This window comes from Carassius carassius, chromosome 19 (genome assembly GCF_963082965.1).
Source record: "Carassius carassius chromosome 19, fCarCar2.1, whole genome shotgun sequence".
In the NCBI taxonomy this organism is placed as follows: domain Eukaryota; kingdom Metazoa; phylum Chordata; class Actinopteri; order Cypriniformes; family Cyprinidae; genus Carassius; species Carassius carassius.
Window position 1 is genome coordinate 13,902,856 of NC_081773.1, and position 16,566 is coordinate 13,919,421.

General features: G+C 38.5%; 1 protein-coding gene across 10 annotated transcripts in view; it reads left to right on the forward strand.

The window, feature by feature from the left end:
- Nucleotides 1–3,695: 3,695 nt before the first annotated feature.
- The window catches only part of stxbp5l (syntaxin binding protein 5L), a 172,277-nt gene continuing 159,406 nt past the window's right edge, over nucleotides 3,696–16,566 (forward strand). For all 10 annotated transcript variants that reach the window (XM_059499928.1, XM_059499933.1, XM_059499930.1 and 7 more), the window contains exon 1: nucleotides 3,696–4,351. In XM_059499928.1, the coding sequence (XP_059355911.1) occupies nucleotides 4,184–4,351 (168 nt within the window). In that variant the 5' untranslated portion in view covers nucleotides 3,696–4,183. The remainder of the gene's footprint in view (nucleotides 4,352–16,566) is intronic.

Consider the following 16,566-nt stretch of genomic DNA (forward strand, 5'->3'; position numbering starts at 1 on the left):
ATTTAAGTCTAAACTTAGTTTTTTGATCACACATCTAAAAAATGGGAGGCTAAAGCTTAAAAAACTGTCACAGAGCATTGAAAACAAGGGTGTTTTTCACTCTGAGAATGACTCTGCTCACCCAGACAAAGTGGCAATAGAGTTCAGTCCTCAGTTTTGAGGAGTTCGACGTCATGGAATGTATTGTTGCCTTTGTATCAAACCCATCAATGACTAGGTTGTAGCCAAATTCCAGCAAGTATTTGCTTTGTCAAGTAGAGCTGACTTGGTGATACAGTACTTAATTTGAAAAATCGCAGAGCTGAAAGCCAGATCAAGGACATGGACTTTTGGGGACCTGTCACCATAGACAATTTACCTTCCCTCACTGCATGAGCACTGGAAGTGAGTGTCTACCTTTGATCCATTTACTTTCAGCAAGATAGCATTTTCACAGATGAAAACAATTAAATCAAATTACAGGAGCCGCCTTACTGACAGACACCTCACAGACTGCCTCACACTCTAGCTATGAGCCAAACTATATATAAAGTATATAGTTTGTAAAAACTATAAAGTCTTTATACTATAAAGTCATAGTCATAGTTGTGAGTAACATCACTGCAGCAGTTTTGCCTTCTGATGCCATTGTGAAAAGTGATGCTGCATAGAACTGCACTTAGCTTAATTGAGAATGTTGTTTACATTTTGTTATCACAATGCATTTATAAAATGCTGATGGTAGTGCCTTCAGAAGCTTCAGTGAATACGCATTTTATTGTTAACAATAGCACTTTTAACAGTTGACCATTACACTTTGTATGATCTGCTCACTGCAAGTGTTACAGTGTTGTTGCATTGTTTCAATAGGTACTGTACATCTTGCCTTTCATCAAGGCTGAGGTCACTGTGGGGGCCACTGATTTAGACTGTCAAACACATAATACAGGCTGTTTCCTTGTAAATTAGGTGTTAGACAGATTTTTGCTTGCTTGTAATTTTGCATAAATGTTTTATCAAGAACAGCTTGCAGTACAATGAATTTATGTACAGTCCTCCCTGGAGACAAATGGTGCAAAGTGGCTGTTTCGAGGGCACGGTCATGACAAGTATCTCAGTATCCCATATGTCACTTCGACCTGGGATCAAATCGTAATATTTATTTTAGCAGATTGCAACCCTTACCCTTTTATTTCATATGTCATTTTGAATTTGGGAATTAATTACCCACCGCCTATATCTCTAATGGTTTACCACCTCATATTTTAATCAGTGTAATGCCCAGTCGAAACTCTCCAATTGCATTCCACTATGGGATACCTGACGTGTACATGTTCCCTAATCCATGTCTGTAGGTTCGAGCTGGAAGATTAACGCAGCGGCCCCGTTGTGCAGTACACACCCCGTGCCGTTGTCTTGGCAGCTGCATTATCTTGGATGCTGTTTACCCTGAGGGAGCGATGAAGAGGATTATTTTGCTTTTTTTTCACTTCACTTTCAAATCCTCTCAACAAAGGGATTTCTTCTGTTATACATCCACCAAGCAGCAGAGGGAGAAGGCCCTTGCTGAGATCCTTTAGCAAAACTGCTTTGTGTGCATCAGTCGTGATAGGCCACATAATAATACAACTAAGATAAACATGTCCATGTGGGGATGCTTGTCAAGTGACTTTAGCACAAGAAGCTTAAATTATTTAATTATTGCATCAAAAAAAAAAAAAAAAACTTTCTTTTACAAATCTTTTGTTTGTATCTCTCACTTTTAAAGTTCAGTCTCTGATTCTGTCCTTAGACAGTGATAAAAAATGTTGTCTGGGGTATGTGCCAATAAATAGGCCTTGGCATTCATGATGAAAAGTATATTTAATGAAGAGATTTTAAAAAGCAATGATATGTGGCAGCCTACTGCGCTTCTACTCAGTTAATTGGGGGAGCTTGAGCCTGATCTATAATTTTATAACCAAGAAACAGTCAAAGTAATAGATAACTGAAAATGTCAAGAGAAAAATACTAGAATGCATAATGTTTCTACCCTGTAATCATGGTCATTATTAACTCCCCTTTCAAAACGAAGTACTTTTAAGCACCCAGGGCCAGGTCCTTAAAGAAATTACAAAATATTCAGATATCTAAATACTGTCAGCAGTTTAGAGGCACCTACACATAGTTTAAATAGCGTTTTTGGGTATGTCCATATCCAAAATCCATAGAAGAACTGGCAAGTTCTCTAAGAAACAAAAAGAGATAAGTAATGTAATGTAATGCAATGTAATATTTTAAAAATACAATGGATAATTTTGATCAATTAACTTAATTAAATCAGCTTCCTCAGACACAGTTTTAAAGGTAGTTTGCAGGTAAGTTGTTCCAACCATCTTGTTAAAGTTGCAATTTTATTAAATAATAAAAATCACAGTTGAAGTTAGTTTCAAATAAGTTTGCTTTTGTGAGCAGCCATGGTGCATAGACTATAGATTAGATACATGAAATAAGAGAACATGCAAAAGATTAAGACATAAAAAAAAATATTTGGTTATTAAGAACATAAAAATCTTTGCATGCAAGACTTGTCTTGCTCTTCAGTGTATTCTGTTGTTTTGGATAGTCTGCATTATATACATTCTATACAGATTTCTATTGTAGCCTATAATACATTCAGTAAATAAATCAAATTAGAAAAACATGGTTTGAATTTATCATAGCTTCTTTTGTGTATATGGCGTTCCATCTAATCATAAGATTCTAAATAAAATTCGCAAGAAGCATCATCAGCTTCAAAATATCTAGAGCTGGTATCAACAACATGAGAACATTTCAGCGGAAAAGACTCAATGGAATAAGCCGTGCCGAGAGGAGAGATGATGTAAGTGCTTATGTAATCTGCATCTGCGAGATGCACATTACAGCGCCCCCTGGAGGCCACAGCTGCCTCTCAAAGGAGTCACATTATGGACTGGATGGAGAGAGTGTGACCAGAACTAGAGATCCATAATTCAGCCACTGCTACAACGTTATCTCCATAAGTGTGATATAGCATTATTTTTCTCCGTATAATTATTTAGATAATATTGTTTTATTATTATTATTATTATTTATTTTTTTATTTTTTTTATTTTATGATACTATTTAACAATGAATACCCAAAACTACACCTCCACGTTGAAATGAACCCAACCCCAGCCAGCGGCTCTGCAGGACGTTCAGATGTATACCGATGTCAAACTGGATGCCAATATAATGTTATGGACGTTTGTGGTCCTCTGTGTTTTAAATATGTGAAAGATTTCAATTTCAGTTGTTTGCATGAAAAATTACAGTACATTTGAATATCAAACGCGCCTGTAGCTTAGTTTGGTGCAATATATGTAATAATGAGTTTATATATATCAAAAACAAATTCTGCAAATAATGAAATCACTATTTCATTGTTTGTGGTTTCTCAAGCACATGGTCCAATCGCTGCAGCTGGAAGGCGGGGATTACAGTAGGGCCGTGGCACATGGTCCAATTAGGAGAGAGAGGGGTGTGGCTGTCTTTCGCTCATCTTTCAGCACCTTGGACAGCAGCTCGCATTCTACTGCTAGAGAGATTCTGCGTGCGTGTCGAGGCTGCTCGCTTTCTCTTCTCCCAAATTACCCAGAAGAAAGAAATCGAGAAGAAGATTTCACAGAAAATCGTTCAGGTCGTGAAATTACATGTCCCTTCGAGTCATAAGCTGCTTCTCTGCGGCGTGTCTCCTCTGCGTCTGGGATCGCAAACAACAAGCGTGAGTTTTGCCGTGTACAGCAATTGAATTAAAACACGGCAAGTAACATTCATTTTACCAAAGTAAGTTTGTACTTTATTATGTTTCTGACATGCCTCCTGAGAATGTTTACTAGTTGGATGCGACAACGTCCTGTGTAAGTGCCATGAAGTTTCTTGGTTCTTCTCCAGCCTGGTTCAGGCTTTAATACGCACTGAACCTCAACTCGCCTTTCTCCCCAAATCTATCATCTTGTTTTTTTGTGATTGTCAGACTTATTTTGGAAGATGAAGTTCTTCTGCGACTTTTTGTGCACATAAAACTCTGAAAGAAAGAAGAAACGAGGAGTCTTAATTCGTGCTGTGAAGCCGCATCACCTCCTATGCCGTTTTAACCGTCTCGACGGCACGTTTTGAGATTGTCAAAGATAAACGTTGAACTATAAATTCAAAGATAAAGATGAAGAAGTTCCGGAAGGTTTTGGACGGGTTGACCACTTCTTCACCTGTCAATCCAGGTGGATCTCCCGTGTGCGGCAGTGCGGCTGGGACCCCCAGTACGGCTCTGACGCCGCGGGAGCTGGAAATCCAGGAGACACTGATGTCTGAGCACTTCCAAATCTGTAAGGTGGGTGCCCCTCTCTAGCTTGTCGCAAAGGGCTCGTCTGTCATTGCAGCAGAAATGTGCAGCTAGTTTTGGCCAAGAGGCCTGTGCTAATCAATGCAGCTGTAGGGGGAACTGTTTCTGATAGAGCCACAATAGAAATTGCAGTGCACCAGCAGCAGACACAATACACACAGACACATACTGTAGTGCAAAGACATTGTGAACCACAAATATGGTCCCCTTCAAAACGTTAAAAGATAACCAAAGAATTGTCAATTCTGTCACATTCACCCTTGTGTCTTTCCAAACTTAGATGTCATTATTTCTTCTGCATAACATAAAAGTATTTTGAAATATTTTGGTAACCAGTTTAGTGACCATTGATTTGTATGGACGAAAACACTGAGACATTTCTTAAAATACCATTTTATGTTCCACAGAGGAAAGAAAGACATACAGTTTTGAAATTTTTTGGAATAAAGTTCCCAAAAGTTAACAATTAATGGATAGATAGATTGTTGTTAGAGACTGACATCGTACATACACTTTCACAATCAATCAATCAATCAATCAATCAATCAATCTATCTATCTATCTATCTATCTATCTATCTATCTATCTATCTATCTATCTATCTATCTATCTATCTATCTATCTATCTATCTATCTAACTAGTCTTCCGTTATATCATTCCAACTTTCTGTCTAGTTCTTCAGTATTTACTCAATGCTTTGGGAGTGAGATGCTCAGGATTAGGCATTCTTGGAACACAATCCTCTTCTCAGTAGAGAAGTCAAGTGATAGGGAATCGATTACATAACCGAGGTGTTTAGCATGTATAAAAAGCTTGTGTGCTTCTTTTCTGAAGCTATTTTTAAAGGTTTTTATTGCAGCCGGTCGGGATGGCTGAAGCTCACTGCAGCGCTTCTGCGTCCACTTGAACCGGTTCGGTTCGAGCTTGAAATTAGACCGATCGAGGACGGACGTGTGTTGTTCTCCAACATAGCAAATAAGACAGCATAACAAAGCGGTAAGAAAGAACGAACTAGAGCCGTGGCGTTTGAATAGAAGTGCAGGAACGTATCACGTGCAGGCTATGAAGCTGTTTGTGAATGTTCAAAGAACGCCACATTAATTCACTGGAGACCGGCACACGCCTCGTTCTCACAATGTATGATGTGACCGCGGTGTTGTTGTGCTCTCCCCCGGGGAATATACGGTGAGAGAGGCTCGCGCTGATACATACACCCAACAGCCCCGAGTAACGTTTGGTTTTCATTGATGCCTTTCTCAACTTAAATAGATTTGCAGCATGTGTAGACCTTAACAGATTGGTTATATTAGAATTCATCGCCAGCTAAACAAATGAGGTAAAACATCAAATCTTGTCAAGAGGATGTATTTAAAGTAGGCTACAGGTAGTACAGGTGTCTGTTATTACTATATACAGTGCCGTTTCTAATTTAAAGAATAGTTCATTCAAAAAATTAACTCAGCCTAAAGTGGACAAAAATGAAGGCTTGATTAGTTTGTTTTTTCATCTGAACAGATTTGGATAACTCTAGCATTACATCACCAATAGATCCTCTGCAGTGAATGGGGCTGTCAAAATGCTGTCCAAACAATAATAGAAACATCACAATAATCCACACAACTCCAGTCCATCAATTAACATCTTGTTAAGTGAAAATCTGTGCATTTTTATAAAACTAATCATTCATTATATGTAGTTTTTCACTTCAAACCATTGCAACAGGCTAAAATGTGATTCCGCTCTCCATAATATCGTCTAAATCGGGAGAGAAATATGCACAGTTCAACCACCATTTATAAGCAAAAAACTATATGTTAATGAATTTTCATGTGAGAGGACAACAGGGGATTGACTTTTTCACTGAAGGAAGCAATATTATAGATCATATCATGGACTTTTATTTTGGCTAGAAGCAACAGTTTAAAGTTAAAATGCCTTAATGACGTTTTTATAGTTTTGTTTCTTACAAACACAGATTTTCACTTCACAAGACTTTAGTTGATGGACTGGATAATGTGGATTACTTGTTGATTATTGATGTTTTCATAAACTGTTTGGACGGCATTCTGATTGCACCCATTCACTGCAGACGATTCATTGAGCAAGTGACAAATGCAAAATTCCTCTAAATCTGTTCCAATGAAGAAACAAACTCGTCTATATCTTGTATGGTTTTAAGATAATACATTTTTAGTCAAAATGTATTTAAAAAATAAAAAAATCTAAGTTCATGACAAGTAGTTTTTCCATAAACTTATAAAGAAGGTGCACAGAGTCGTTCAAACAGGCACAAAACACCATCATGGTAACACACAACACTTAAATAATGCAGTAAAGATTTATTAAACAACAGAAGATGTAACAAAACCCTATAACTGTCAACTGTCATGGCCCTGGACTGTGTTTTTCCCCTCCTTTTGCTTGCCCTGACGAAGGTTCCCCCTCATGTTAATTGTGTTTATTGCTGTTAGTTGTGTATTTATAATTATTTATAATTGTCTACCCTATGTTTCACTGTCCGGTATTGAATGTCAACCCCCTGTGCTATGTGTGCTCCTTTCTTCCTGTGATCAAAGATTGTTCTGCGTGAAAACATCTCCTCATTCCTTTGCTCCTCATTCCTTCACAGTAGGCAAGTGTGACAGAATACTGGACCAAATACAATTAGTTGTGTGTTTCCCCCCGTTTTTTGTTTCTGAGTTTTTTTTACAGTGTTTTGTTTTCTGTTTTCTTCGTGTTTCAATGGATTCCCTCACTGCTAAATTTACATTCCTCGGCGGTAAGGACCGTACCTCTTGGGGTATGCGGTTGAGTTTTCTGGATCGGGGCACATTTCCATCACCCATTCGACCTCCCAGAAACCACTGGACTAAGCTGGAGTGAAGCAATCATCCAGTGTCTGGAGAGTGTCTACTCAAAGCCAGACCTGGAGCCCAGCCCACCATCTCCCCGCTTTGCGGAGCTCAAGCCAGAGTCCACCATTGACGGAGAGGTCGAAACTGCCATGACCGTGCATGGCGCGACAGAGCTGAGGATTGCAGCGGAGCCGGAACTGCTCATGACATCAGTCCAGGTGTGAGAGCTGGCAACAGAGCTTGCCATGAGGGAGAAAGCAGTGGGCAGAGAGAGCACAGAGAAGAGCTCTGCCCCCTGCATCGTGGCTGGGGTTGAGCTAAGTATGGATTTGGGTGAATGCAAAGCTGAGGAAAACTTAATTGACTTGTTTACCAACATCCACCCTTTCCTTTTCTTCCGTCTGTAAACTCTGTACCTCCCATTTCTGAGTTTAGCCCAAAGAAAGTTCTTGTTCCCATGTCTAGCCCAGAGAAGGCTCCTGTACCCACTTCCAGTCCTGAGAGGGTTCTGGTCCATAGTTAAGCTTGGAGGCTCACAAATACTCATCCACCCATCCTCTCTTGCCTCCTCCACCACTGTTATCTGTCAGCCCCTCTGCTCACCTTAAGCCCACCATCAATACGTTGTGAGCTCTGCCATCCTCCATCGTCACAACGGCTGCTGAATCCCTGGTCTCCGCCTCTAGCATCTGAGACCCAGACTCCGCCTTGGCCCTTTGACCCAGCGGCTCCACCATGGCTCCTAGCTCCCTCCTCTCCGCCGTGGCCCATCAGTCCACTGGCTCCACCAGACTCCCTTGTCACTTTGGCTTCTCCTTGGTCTGTTGTTGACCGTCTGTCACCTCGGGACTCCACTCCTCCGGCTGCGCCTCGTCCCACCGTCCCTCCCGCTCTGTCAGCCTCCTCCATCCCTTCGGCTACTCCTCGATCCTCTGTCGCTCCGGCTCCACCGTGGCCTTATGGCCTTTTCTCCCTCTTAGTTGTGTATTTACAATTGTCTGTCCAATGTTTTGCTGTCTGATATTGAATGTCAACCCCATGTGCTACGTGTGCTACGTGTGCTCCTTCCGTCTTGTGATTAAAGATTGTTCTGTGTGAAAACTCCTACGTCTCCTCATTCCTCCGCTACTCCTTCCTTCACAGTAGGCAAGGGTGACAATAACTGATAACAAAAATTATTAAAGAACGTGATGATTTAAACAAAAAAATGTCAAATGTGGAGTGTAATGAAAGGAATTCTGGGGATATCCGTGTGCAGTTTTTGACTATAAATTATATTTATTTGTTATATAAAAAAAACAATTAACAGTATTTTACTGTTAAATTTAGATTAAATGTCTGGTTAGATCTTTTACAGTTTTACCATGTATATACAGGAACCTACTGTTAACTTATTAACAGTTTTTTTTTTCTGTAGTGATTCTTCAATATTTTATAATTACACTATTTTATTTTTTTTACAGTGAAAGGAATGTTGTGATTTTGAGTGTTTTGCTGATGTATAAATGTTGAGAGATAGGTTAGATATTCAGAACACAGAGGCAAACAGTTTAAAGCATCCGTACAACATAAACGTCTACTGCTTGTTTTTTCTTTCATTCCCTGAGGCTCCAAATGTGATTCCTCATGAAACAATCCCTTTAAATTTCCATTCTTTCCCTTTAAAAAAACATTCATTTTATGAGGAACTGAATTCCGACTTGTTTGCCTCTTTTTTGTACACGCACTGAACAAAAGTAAAATGATAATTTTCATTATATGACCCCTTCAATGAAAATGTAACCTGATCTATACTGTACAAGCAAACCATAAGCAATGGTGAATTGTATGAGTTATTATTCTAGAGATAGTATGAGTATAAAGGATCCACCTCATAGTCTATCGAGGAATGCTTTCTTTGGGATGTTGACAGAGACAGTGCTATGGAGACGCACATCTGAAACAGACTGCTGAACACCCTCTCATGTGCTCAAGAACACTGTGTGACACCCATTTCTGGTTATGATCACTCAGCTGAATCATGAGCTTTTGCCAACAGCTCCCGTCATGGGCTGCCATGTTTCATGTATGGTAGATTTAGATCTCTCTCTCCCTCTCACTTCTGTATATTCCCGGATGGATCTGGCATGCACAGAAATAATAGGATCAAAGGCATAGAGCAAAAACTGAATTTTTTTTAAAGGTGTATGTAACATCATAATGGAAGATATAAACAGCAGGGTCCTTTTTTTTCTTGTTTTTTTTTTAAGCCAGTCATCAAGTTTTTGCTCTTGCAAATTACAAAAAAAGAAGGTAGATAATATGGTATGTTTCTGTTAGTGCTCTGTCAACAATGTTGGCTTCCTCTCCAGTGCTCTGAGACCGCAGTGGTGGCACAGCATGTGCTCTAGAGCAGCCCGCTCTGTCTGCATGTATCCTCATCTCTCAAAAGGAAAGCTGTGCTCACTCGACCAAAGGGAAACGAGTATGAATTGTATTGCACAGTGTCTATTGCTGATAGATTTTTTCATCATCAACAATGTTTGTAGATTCAACAGAGTAGTAGGACCACACAGAAATGATGAGACTGATAGTAGCAAAGAGCTAAAAATAAGGTATAGCCATTATGAGTGAGCTTAGTTCTCTTTTTTCCCTTCAGTATCTCTACCACTGTAAAAGTGTGTATAAATCTGTGTTAAAATATATCCAGGTAATAGCTGTGTTTATATAACTATATGAAGAGTGGAAGTTTTATTTTGATTTTTTTGCATTTTTTAATCTAAGAATGATACCAGTCAAATGTATTCCAATCCTCTAGAAAAGCAAAATTTAGTTACTGATACTGATTTTTCAAAAGAAATATTGAAGGGATAGTTCACCCAAAAATGATAATTCTGTCATTAGTTACTCACCCTCATGTGGTTCCAAACCCGTAAGACCTTTGTTCTTCTTCAGAACACAAATTGAGATATTTGAGAGCTTTCTGACCTTGCATATACTTTACATTATTATTATTTTTTATTTACAACTGACACGTTCAAGGCCCAGAAGGACATTGTTAATGTTACGTCTGTGTTTCAGCCCTAATTTTATGAGCAATTATATTTAATTAATATTACGAGAATACTTTTTTGTGTGCAAAAATAAAAAAGAAGAAAAAAAAAGAAATGGCTTAATTTAACAATTTCTTCTTTCCCGTGTCAGTCTGACTCGCATTCACAAGCATACCATGGCACATGCATGTTCTTAAATTTTTTTATTATAAAACTATTTGTATCAAATAAAAGCAGCCTTGATGTAAAGTAGAGACTTTTTTCCTTGTATCTTGAAGATCTTGACAGTGAGATTTTCCCTATCAGAAGGTCTGAGCATCCAGAAGGGTCTTCTTGCTCTCTTTACTTGAGAGGAGTCACATCTAAACATGTGTGTAGTAGTGACATGTGGCTAGTTACTCATAGAGTTTCTTGTCAGTACTGTTTGAACCATTTTTTTCTCTCCTTTTTCTATTTAGCTCCTCATTTTTACATCTGCTCAATTGATTGATTTCATATGGTGTCATTTGTTTGAACCTGATTGTTATTTCTTTCCATCATTCAAACTCTGTGTTGTTTCTCCAGTGGCTGAGCAGGGCTAAGGTAGTTAATACTCTAAACAGCTCTGAGCTTGTAATCACCCCTAAATGAATAGCCCTATTCAGTCAATCTATATCCTTGAATCACTTTTCCACTCCACTTCTCTGATCCCCTTCTTGTTGTTTAGTAACTCGCACAAAAGAGAGACTGGAAGGACTTTTTAAAATTAATTTTTCTTTAGAGGATTTTGTGTTTCAGTGTATTTTTTGTGCTAATTTATTTGTTTTGATTTTAAGATGTTCATGTTGCTATACTGCACAGTGTCTTGCGAAAGTGTTCAAACCCCTTCACCCCTTCATTTTTTTATTTATTTATTTACTTTATGTTATGTTGCAGCCTTATGTTAAACTGCTTTAAATTATTTTTTCCCCACATCAACCTACACTTCATACACCATAACGTCAAAGCAAATATATATTATATATTAATATATATTTATATATTTATATGTAATATATATAAACATTAAATAAGTACATTGCATAACTCAGTACTTAGCTGAAGCACCTTTACATCCTCAAATCTGTTTGTGTATAATGTGACAAGCTTTGAATATTATCTTTTGGCCATTATCTGCCATTCTTCTCCTCGCCTCCTCACCTCTCAAAATCTGTCAGGTTGGATGGGGCAGACACACATTTTCAGGTTTCTCCAGAAATATTTGATTGGATTCAATCCCAGGCTGTGGCTGGGCCACTCAAGGACATTCACAGAGTTGTCTGTAAGCCACTCTTGCGGTGTGCTTAGGGTCACTGTCCTGTTGGAAGGTGAACCTTCTGGCCAGTCTGAGGTTCTAAATGCTCTGGACTGAGTTTTCATTAAGGCTATCTCTATATTTTGGTCCATTGAGCTTGCATTCTACTCTGATGAGTCCCTCAGTCCCTGCTGTTGAAAAATAGCCCCACAGCATGAGACTTCCACCAGCACAGTTTACTTTTGGGATGGTACTCTGCAGGTGATGAGTAGGGCTGGTTTCCTTCAAACATAATGCTTAGAATCGAGGTTCATCAGACTAGAGAATCTTGTTTCTCATATTCTGAGGGTCCTTTAGGCGTTGTTTTGCAAATTCCAAGTGTATTTTCATGTGTCTTCACTGAGGAGAGGATTAAGTTTGGCCACACTGCCATAAAGCCCAGATCAGTGGAGTGTTTCAGTAATGTTTGTCCTCCTGTAGGTTTCTCATATCTCCATATATAATTATTGAGCTCAACTAGAGTGACCATCAGGTTGTTGGTCACCACTCTAACCAAAGCCCTTCCTCCACCAATTTCTCATTTTTGCCAGGAGGCCAGCTCTAGGAAGAGTCCTGGTTGCTCCAAATGTCTTCCATTATAGACAATGGAGGATACATGCTTTCTGTGAACCTTCAGTGCAGCAGATTTTTTTTTTCTGAATTCTTCCCCAGATGTCTGGCTTGATGCATTCCTAATTCTGAGTGCCACACGGAAGTGTCTGTCTTTTCAAAATATGTGTTTATTTATTTATTTTTTTTATTTTTTATACCTCAGGGCTTGATCTTTGCCTAGAATATGCATTTTCAGCTGTTCGGCCTTTTATTAAGACATGTGTGCCTTTCCAAATCATACCCATTCAATTGAATTTGCTGCAGGTTAACATCACTCAAAGTGTAACATTTACAAGCAATATGAATGCTCATGAGCTAACTGTCCCATATAAGAGTATGAATACTTATGCAATGGATTCATTCAAGTATTTTATCTTTAATAAATTTACAAAGATGTTAAAAACAAAATTAATAAAACAAAATTGTGAGATACAAATCAAAATAAAAAAAATAAAAAATACAAGAATAAGTCACATGGTGATATATGAAGTCACACATGGGAGAAAAAAAACCATTAAAAAAACAAAGTCATATTGTCAGATATAATGTTGTAATTATGAGAAATAATGTTGCAAGTGTGAGATATAAAGTAGCAGAAGCGTAAACAGATTTCTTAGATTTCTGACATCCTTCTGACAGACAACTGTGCACTTTATTTGTCACTCTCTACAGGCTTGATAACTAACATGTATATTTTTCAGTGAAAGTGAAAGAGACAAATGTAAAGTCTAGCTAGAATCGTGCAATTGCCTCAAATGCCATTCAGTGCTCAATTAAGAAGTTGTTGCCTCACCTCCATGGCAAGCTCAGTGCCAAAATTCATCAATATTTGTTTCAAGTCAGTGATGATATCGAACCACACTAGATGCGTTCATTTGTGATTGGCATCCTTCCATAGCCTCCCTTTCCGATGATTTCAGCATTGAACAGTCTCCCTCTCTGGATAGGCAAGGGATAGCTGATACGTCTGTAGACAGAAATCCAGTTAGGCATGTGCACGTGCACGCTCAAGTACACAATGGCTTGTAAGCTTAGTAATTGTATTCTAACTCTCGCTCTTAGCGTAGCTTGATGCCTGCAGCATAAACATCAGCAGGGTTGAAACAATCTGCACCCACACATTCTGTTCAAGTGACGTTTAGATATTTGTTATACAATCCTGGCCAAAAGTTTTGGCAGTAACATCAATTTTGTGTTTTGCAAAGTTTGGTTTCAGTATTTGTAGATAATTTTTCCACATGTTTCTATGGTATACTGAAAAGCAATAATAAGCATATCATAAGTTTTAAAGGCTTTTATTGGCAAAAAATATATATAATCAAAAAGAGTCAATATTTACTGTGTTTACTCTTGTTCTTCATAACCTGTGCAGTTTTCTCTGGAATAATGGAAATTAGCTTCTAGGCGAAATCCCGACTGATGGCGATCCATTCTTGTCTCATTAGTTCTCGGAGTTGATCACAGTTTGTGGGCTTCTGCTTGTCAACTTGCCTTTTGAGAACTGACAACAGGTTCTCTATGGGATTGAGATACAGGTACGGGGAGTTGCCTGGCCACGGATCCAAAAGTTCAATGTAATGATCTTCAAGACACTTTTTTATCACTCTTACTTTGTGACATGGTGCTCCATCATGCTGCAAAATTCACGGATCATCAACAAATTGATCATGGATTGTTAGATGGATTGTTTATTCATGGTAGCGTTTTTAGGCAGAATTATGAGAGAGCCCACTCCCTTGGTTAAAAAAAAGCAAACCCAAACATGGACGGTCTCAGGATGCTTCACTGTTGGCACAACACAAGACTCATGGTAGCGTTCACTTTTTCTTCTCTAAACAATCAATTTTCCAGATGTCCCACACAGTCAGAAGGGAGCTTCATCAGAGAAAATAATTTTGCACCAATTTTCTGCTGTCCACGCCTTGTACTTCCTGCAGAATTTCAGTCTGTCCTTGACATTTTTTTTTTTTGGAGAGAAGTAGCTTCTTTGCTGCCCTTCTTGATAACAGTCCATTGTCCAAAAGTCTTGGCTCATTGTCCATGCAGATGCTCTCACACGAACCTGCTGCCATTCCTGAGCAAGCTCTGTACTGCTGGAGACACGATTCTCTAGCTGGTCCTGGCACTTGCTGGACACTCTGGGACGTCCTGAAGACTTCATCTCTGCAGTTGAACCTCTCTCCTTGAAGTTCTTAATGATCTGGTAAATGGTTCTTTCAGGTGCAATATTCTTTGTAGCAATTTCCTTGCATGTGAGGCCATTTTGATGGACCGCGATGATGGCTGCACTTGTTTCTTTGAAGCTAACCACTGCTAAAAAGAACACAATGATTGGAAGTGCTTCTTCCCTCCTTTTACAGCAATCATTTAAAATGCATCTGATCACTCTACACAATAGTCTAGAAACAATGTGAATAAACACCACAACACCTTAAGCAGCAAAACACAAAATTAATGTCACTGCCAAAACTTTTGGCCATGATTGTACACATACAGCAGCTCTGACAAAGACTAGATGGGTAGATAGATGCATTACTAGTCTTGTTGTCATTAAAAGGACAAATACTCTCAATTAACCTTTTAAATCTCTTGGCACTTTGGACTGGATTTTGTCTGATCGTTTTTTGATTCAGTCTTATCCTGTTGTGTGTGTGCAGGATGATGGTCTGTTTTGTAATTGATTGGTGACAGAACTGCTTTTTCTGCTGTTTGCCCTCATGTGGCTTCACCGGGGCGACGACACACTTATTGACCCAATAAAAGAGCCTCATTTCTCTTATCTGGTATAAACCCCCCTCCCTCCCACCACTCAGTTCTTTCTGTCTTCCTCCTGTTCACTCAATTGTTTTAACGTTATTTGTTGGATTTGAGGCTTAATGCCATTTCAGGCTGATTGAACCAGGTTTCTGATAGACAGTGGTTAGATGGAGAATCCTGCTCTGCTTGTTTTGTTCTTTCCATATTTGTAAATGTCTTCCTTCTTTCAAAGGAAATTTCTCCTTGAAATGATATAATCGTATGTCTTGGGGTTATGGCTTATAAATGTGGGTCAGGTTTTGCCTACATTATGGTGATTAGGTGAATAATTTGGGGATCAGACAAATGGCATTATAAATATGCTTAATAATGTTTTCATGCAAATGAAAAAAAGAATCAGATTCTTCTTCTTGACAGAACTTAGATGAGGACCACAACAAGCTTTTTTGTATACGTGTTATTGAGTTTGTGTGTTATGCGTGTTATGAGTTTTTGTTATTTATAAGATTTGTATTTTTAACCAAAGCAACTTACAGTAGATTTATTACAGGCATGGTCCTGTTGAGCATCCTGGGGTTAAGTGATTTGTTGAAGGCAATCCCCAGTACTGTACCTCTCTCAGTCACCAAATAACACATCTTTGAAAGAGCAACCTCTGAGCAATAAATCTATCCTCTGGGATTGCAGGGATTAAACCCTAGACCCCAGAATGAAGCAACACTATATACTACACCCTGCCCTAGTCTCATTCTCACACAGACCACCTACACAATGCCGATGGACTGGCTGAGGTCTGCTGTACGAAAAGTGCAGGATTTTATAAAAAAATGACATTTGGGAGTTACTGTGTGTGACAGAGTACTGAGGATTTTGTTGCATCAGTTTGTAGTGAGCATATCAGATTAATTTCAGACTTCGTTACATTAACATTTATTCATTTAGCAGATACTTTTAATCAAAGTGACTTGCAAATGAGGAATGCAACATAAGCAGTGCATTTTAAGGAGACAGCTAAATGAAATAAAGATGCAAAGTACCAAAGTTACTCAGAAAAGAATTAGTTGATTTATTTTATTTTATTATAAGTTTTTTGTTCATTTTTTATTTTATTTTATTTATTATTTTATGTCAAGAAATTGTAGAAAGATTTGCTCTGTAACAGTATTCCTGTAATAAGATGATTTAAGTAAAAGTGCCTACTTTAGAAAGTGCTTATGTAACTTTATGTAATGCTAGAACTGCCTCTATCCCTATCAGACACATCTGTCTGTGTTATGACATCAAAAATAAGAGCTAGTCTGGCTTTTGTTGCTGATCATCAGTTTGAAACTGAGATTTTAAGAATGAATGTGACCCTCAGTTTGGGCAGAAATCTTTATCAAAGGTTCAAAAGTTACTCAAAAGTTCAGTGTTTAGATGTTTCTTTTCTTGGCTGAAGGATTGAGGGGATGTAGCTCTAGCTTCATGTGTATGAGTCATACACCACAAAGTGCCAATCTGGAAGCTTTACTTTCTGAACCATATACGGATAGACTGTGGGATATTAAAGGCATAGAGCTTATCAGGGAACAGCAGTCTGAGTATCTCCCCATGTGTAACAGGCAGCTCTGAGAGATTTGCTACATATGACCACA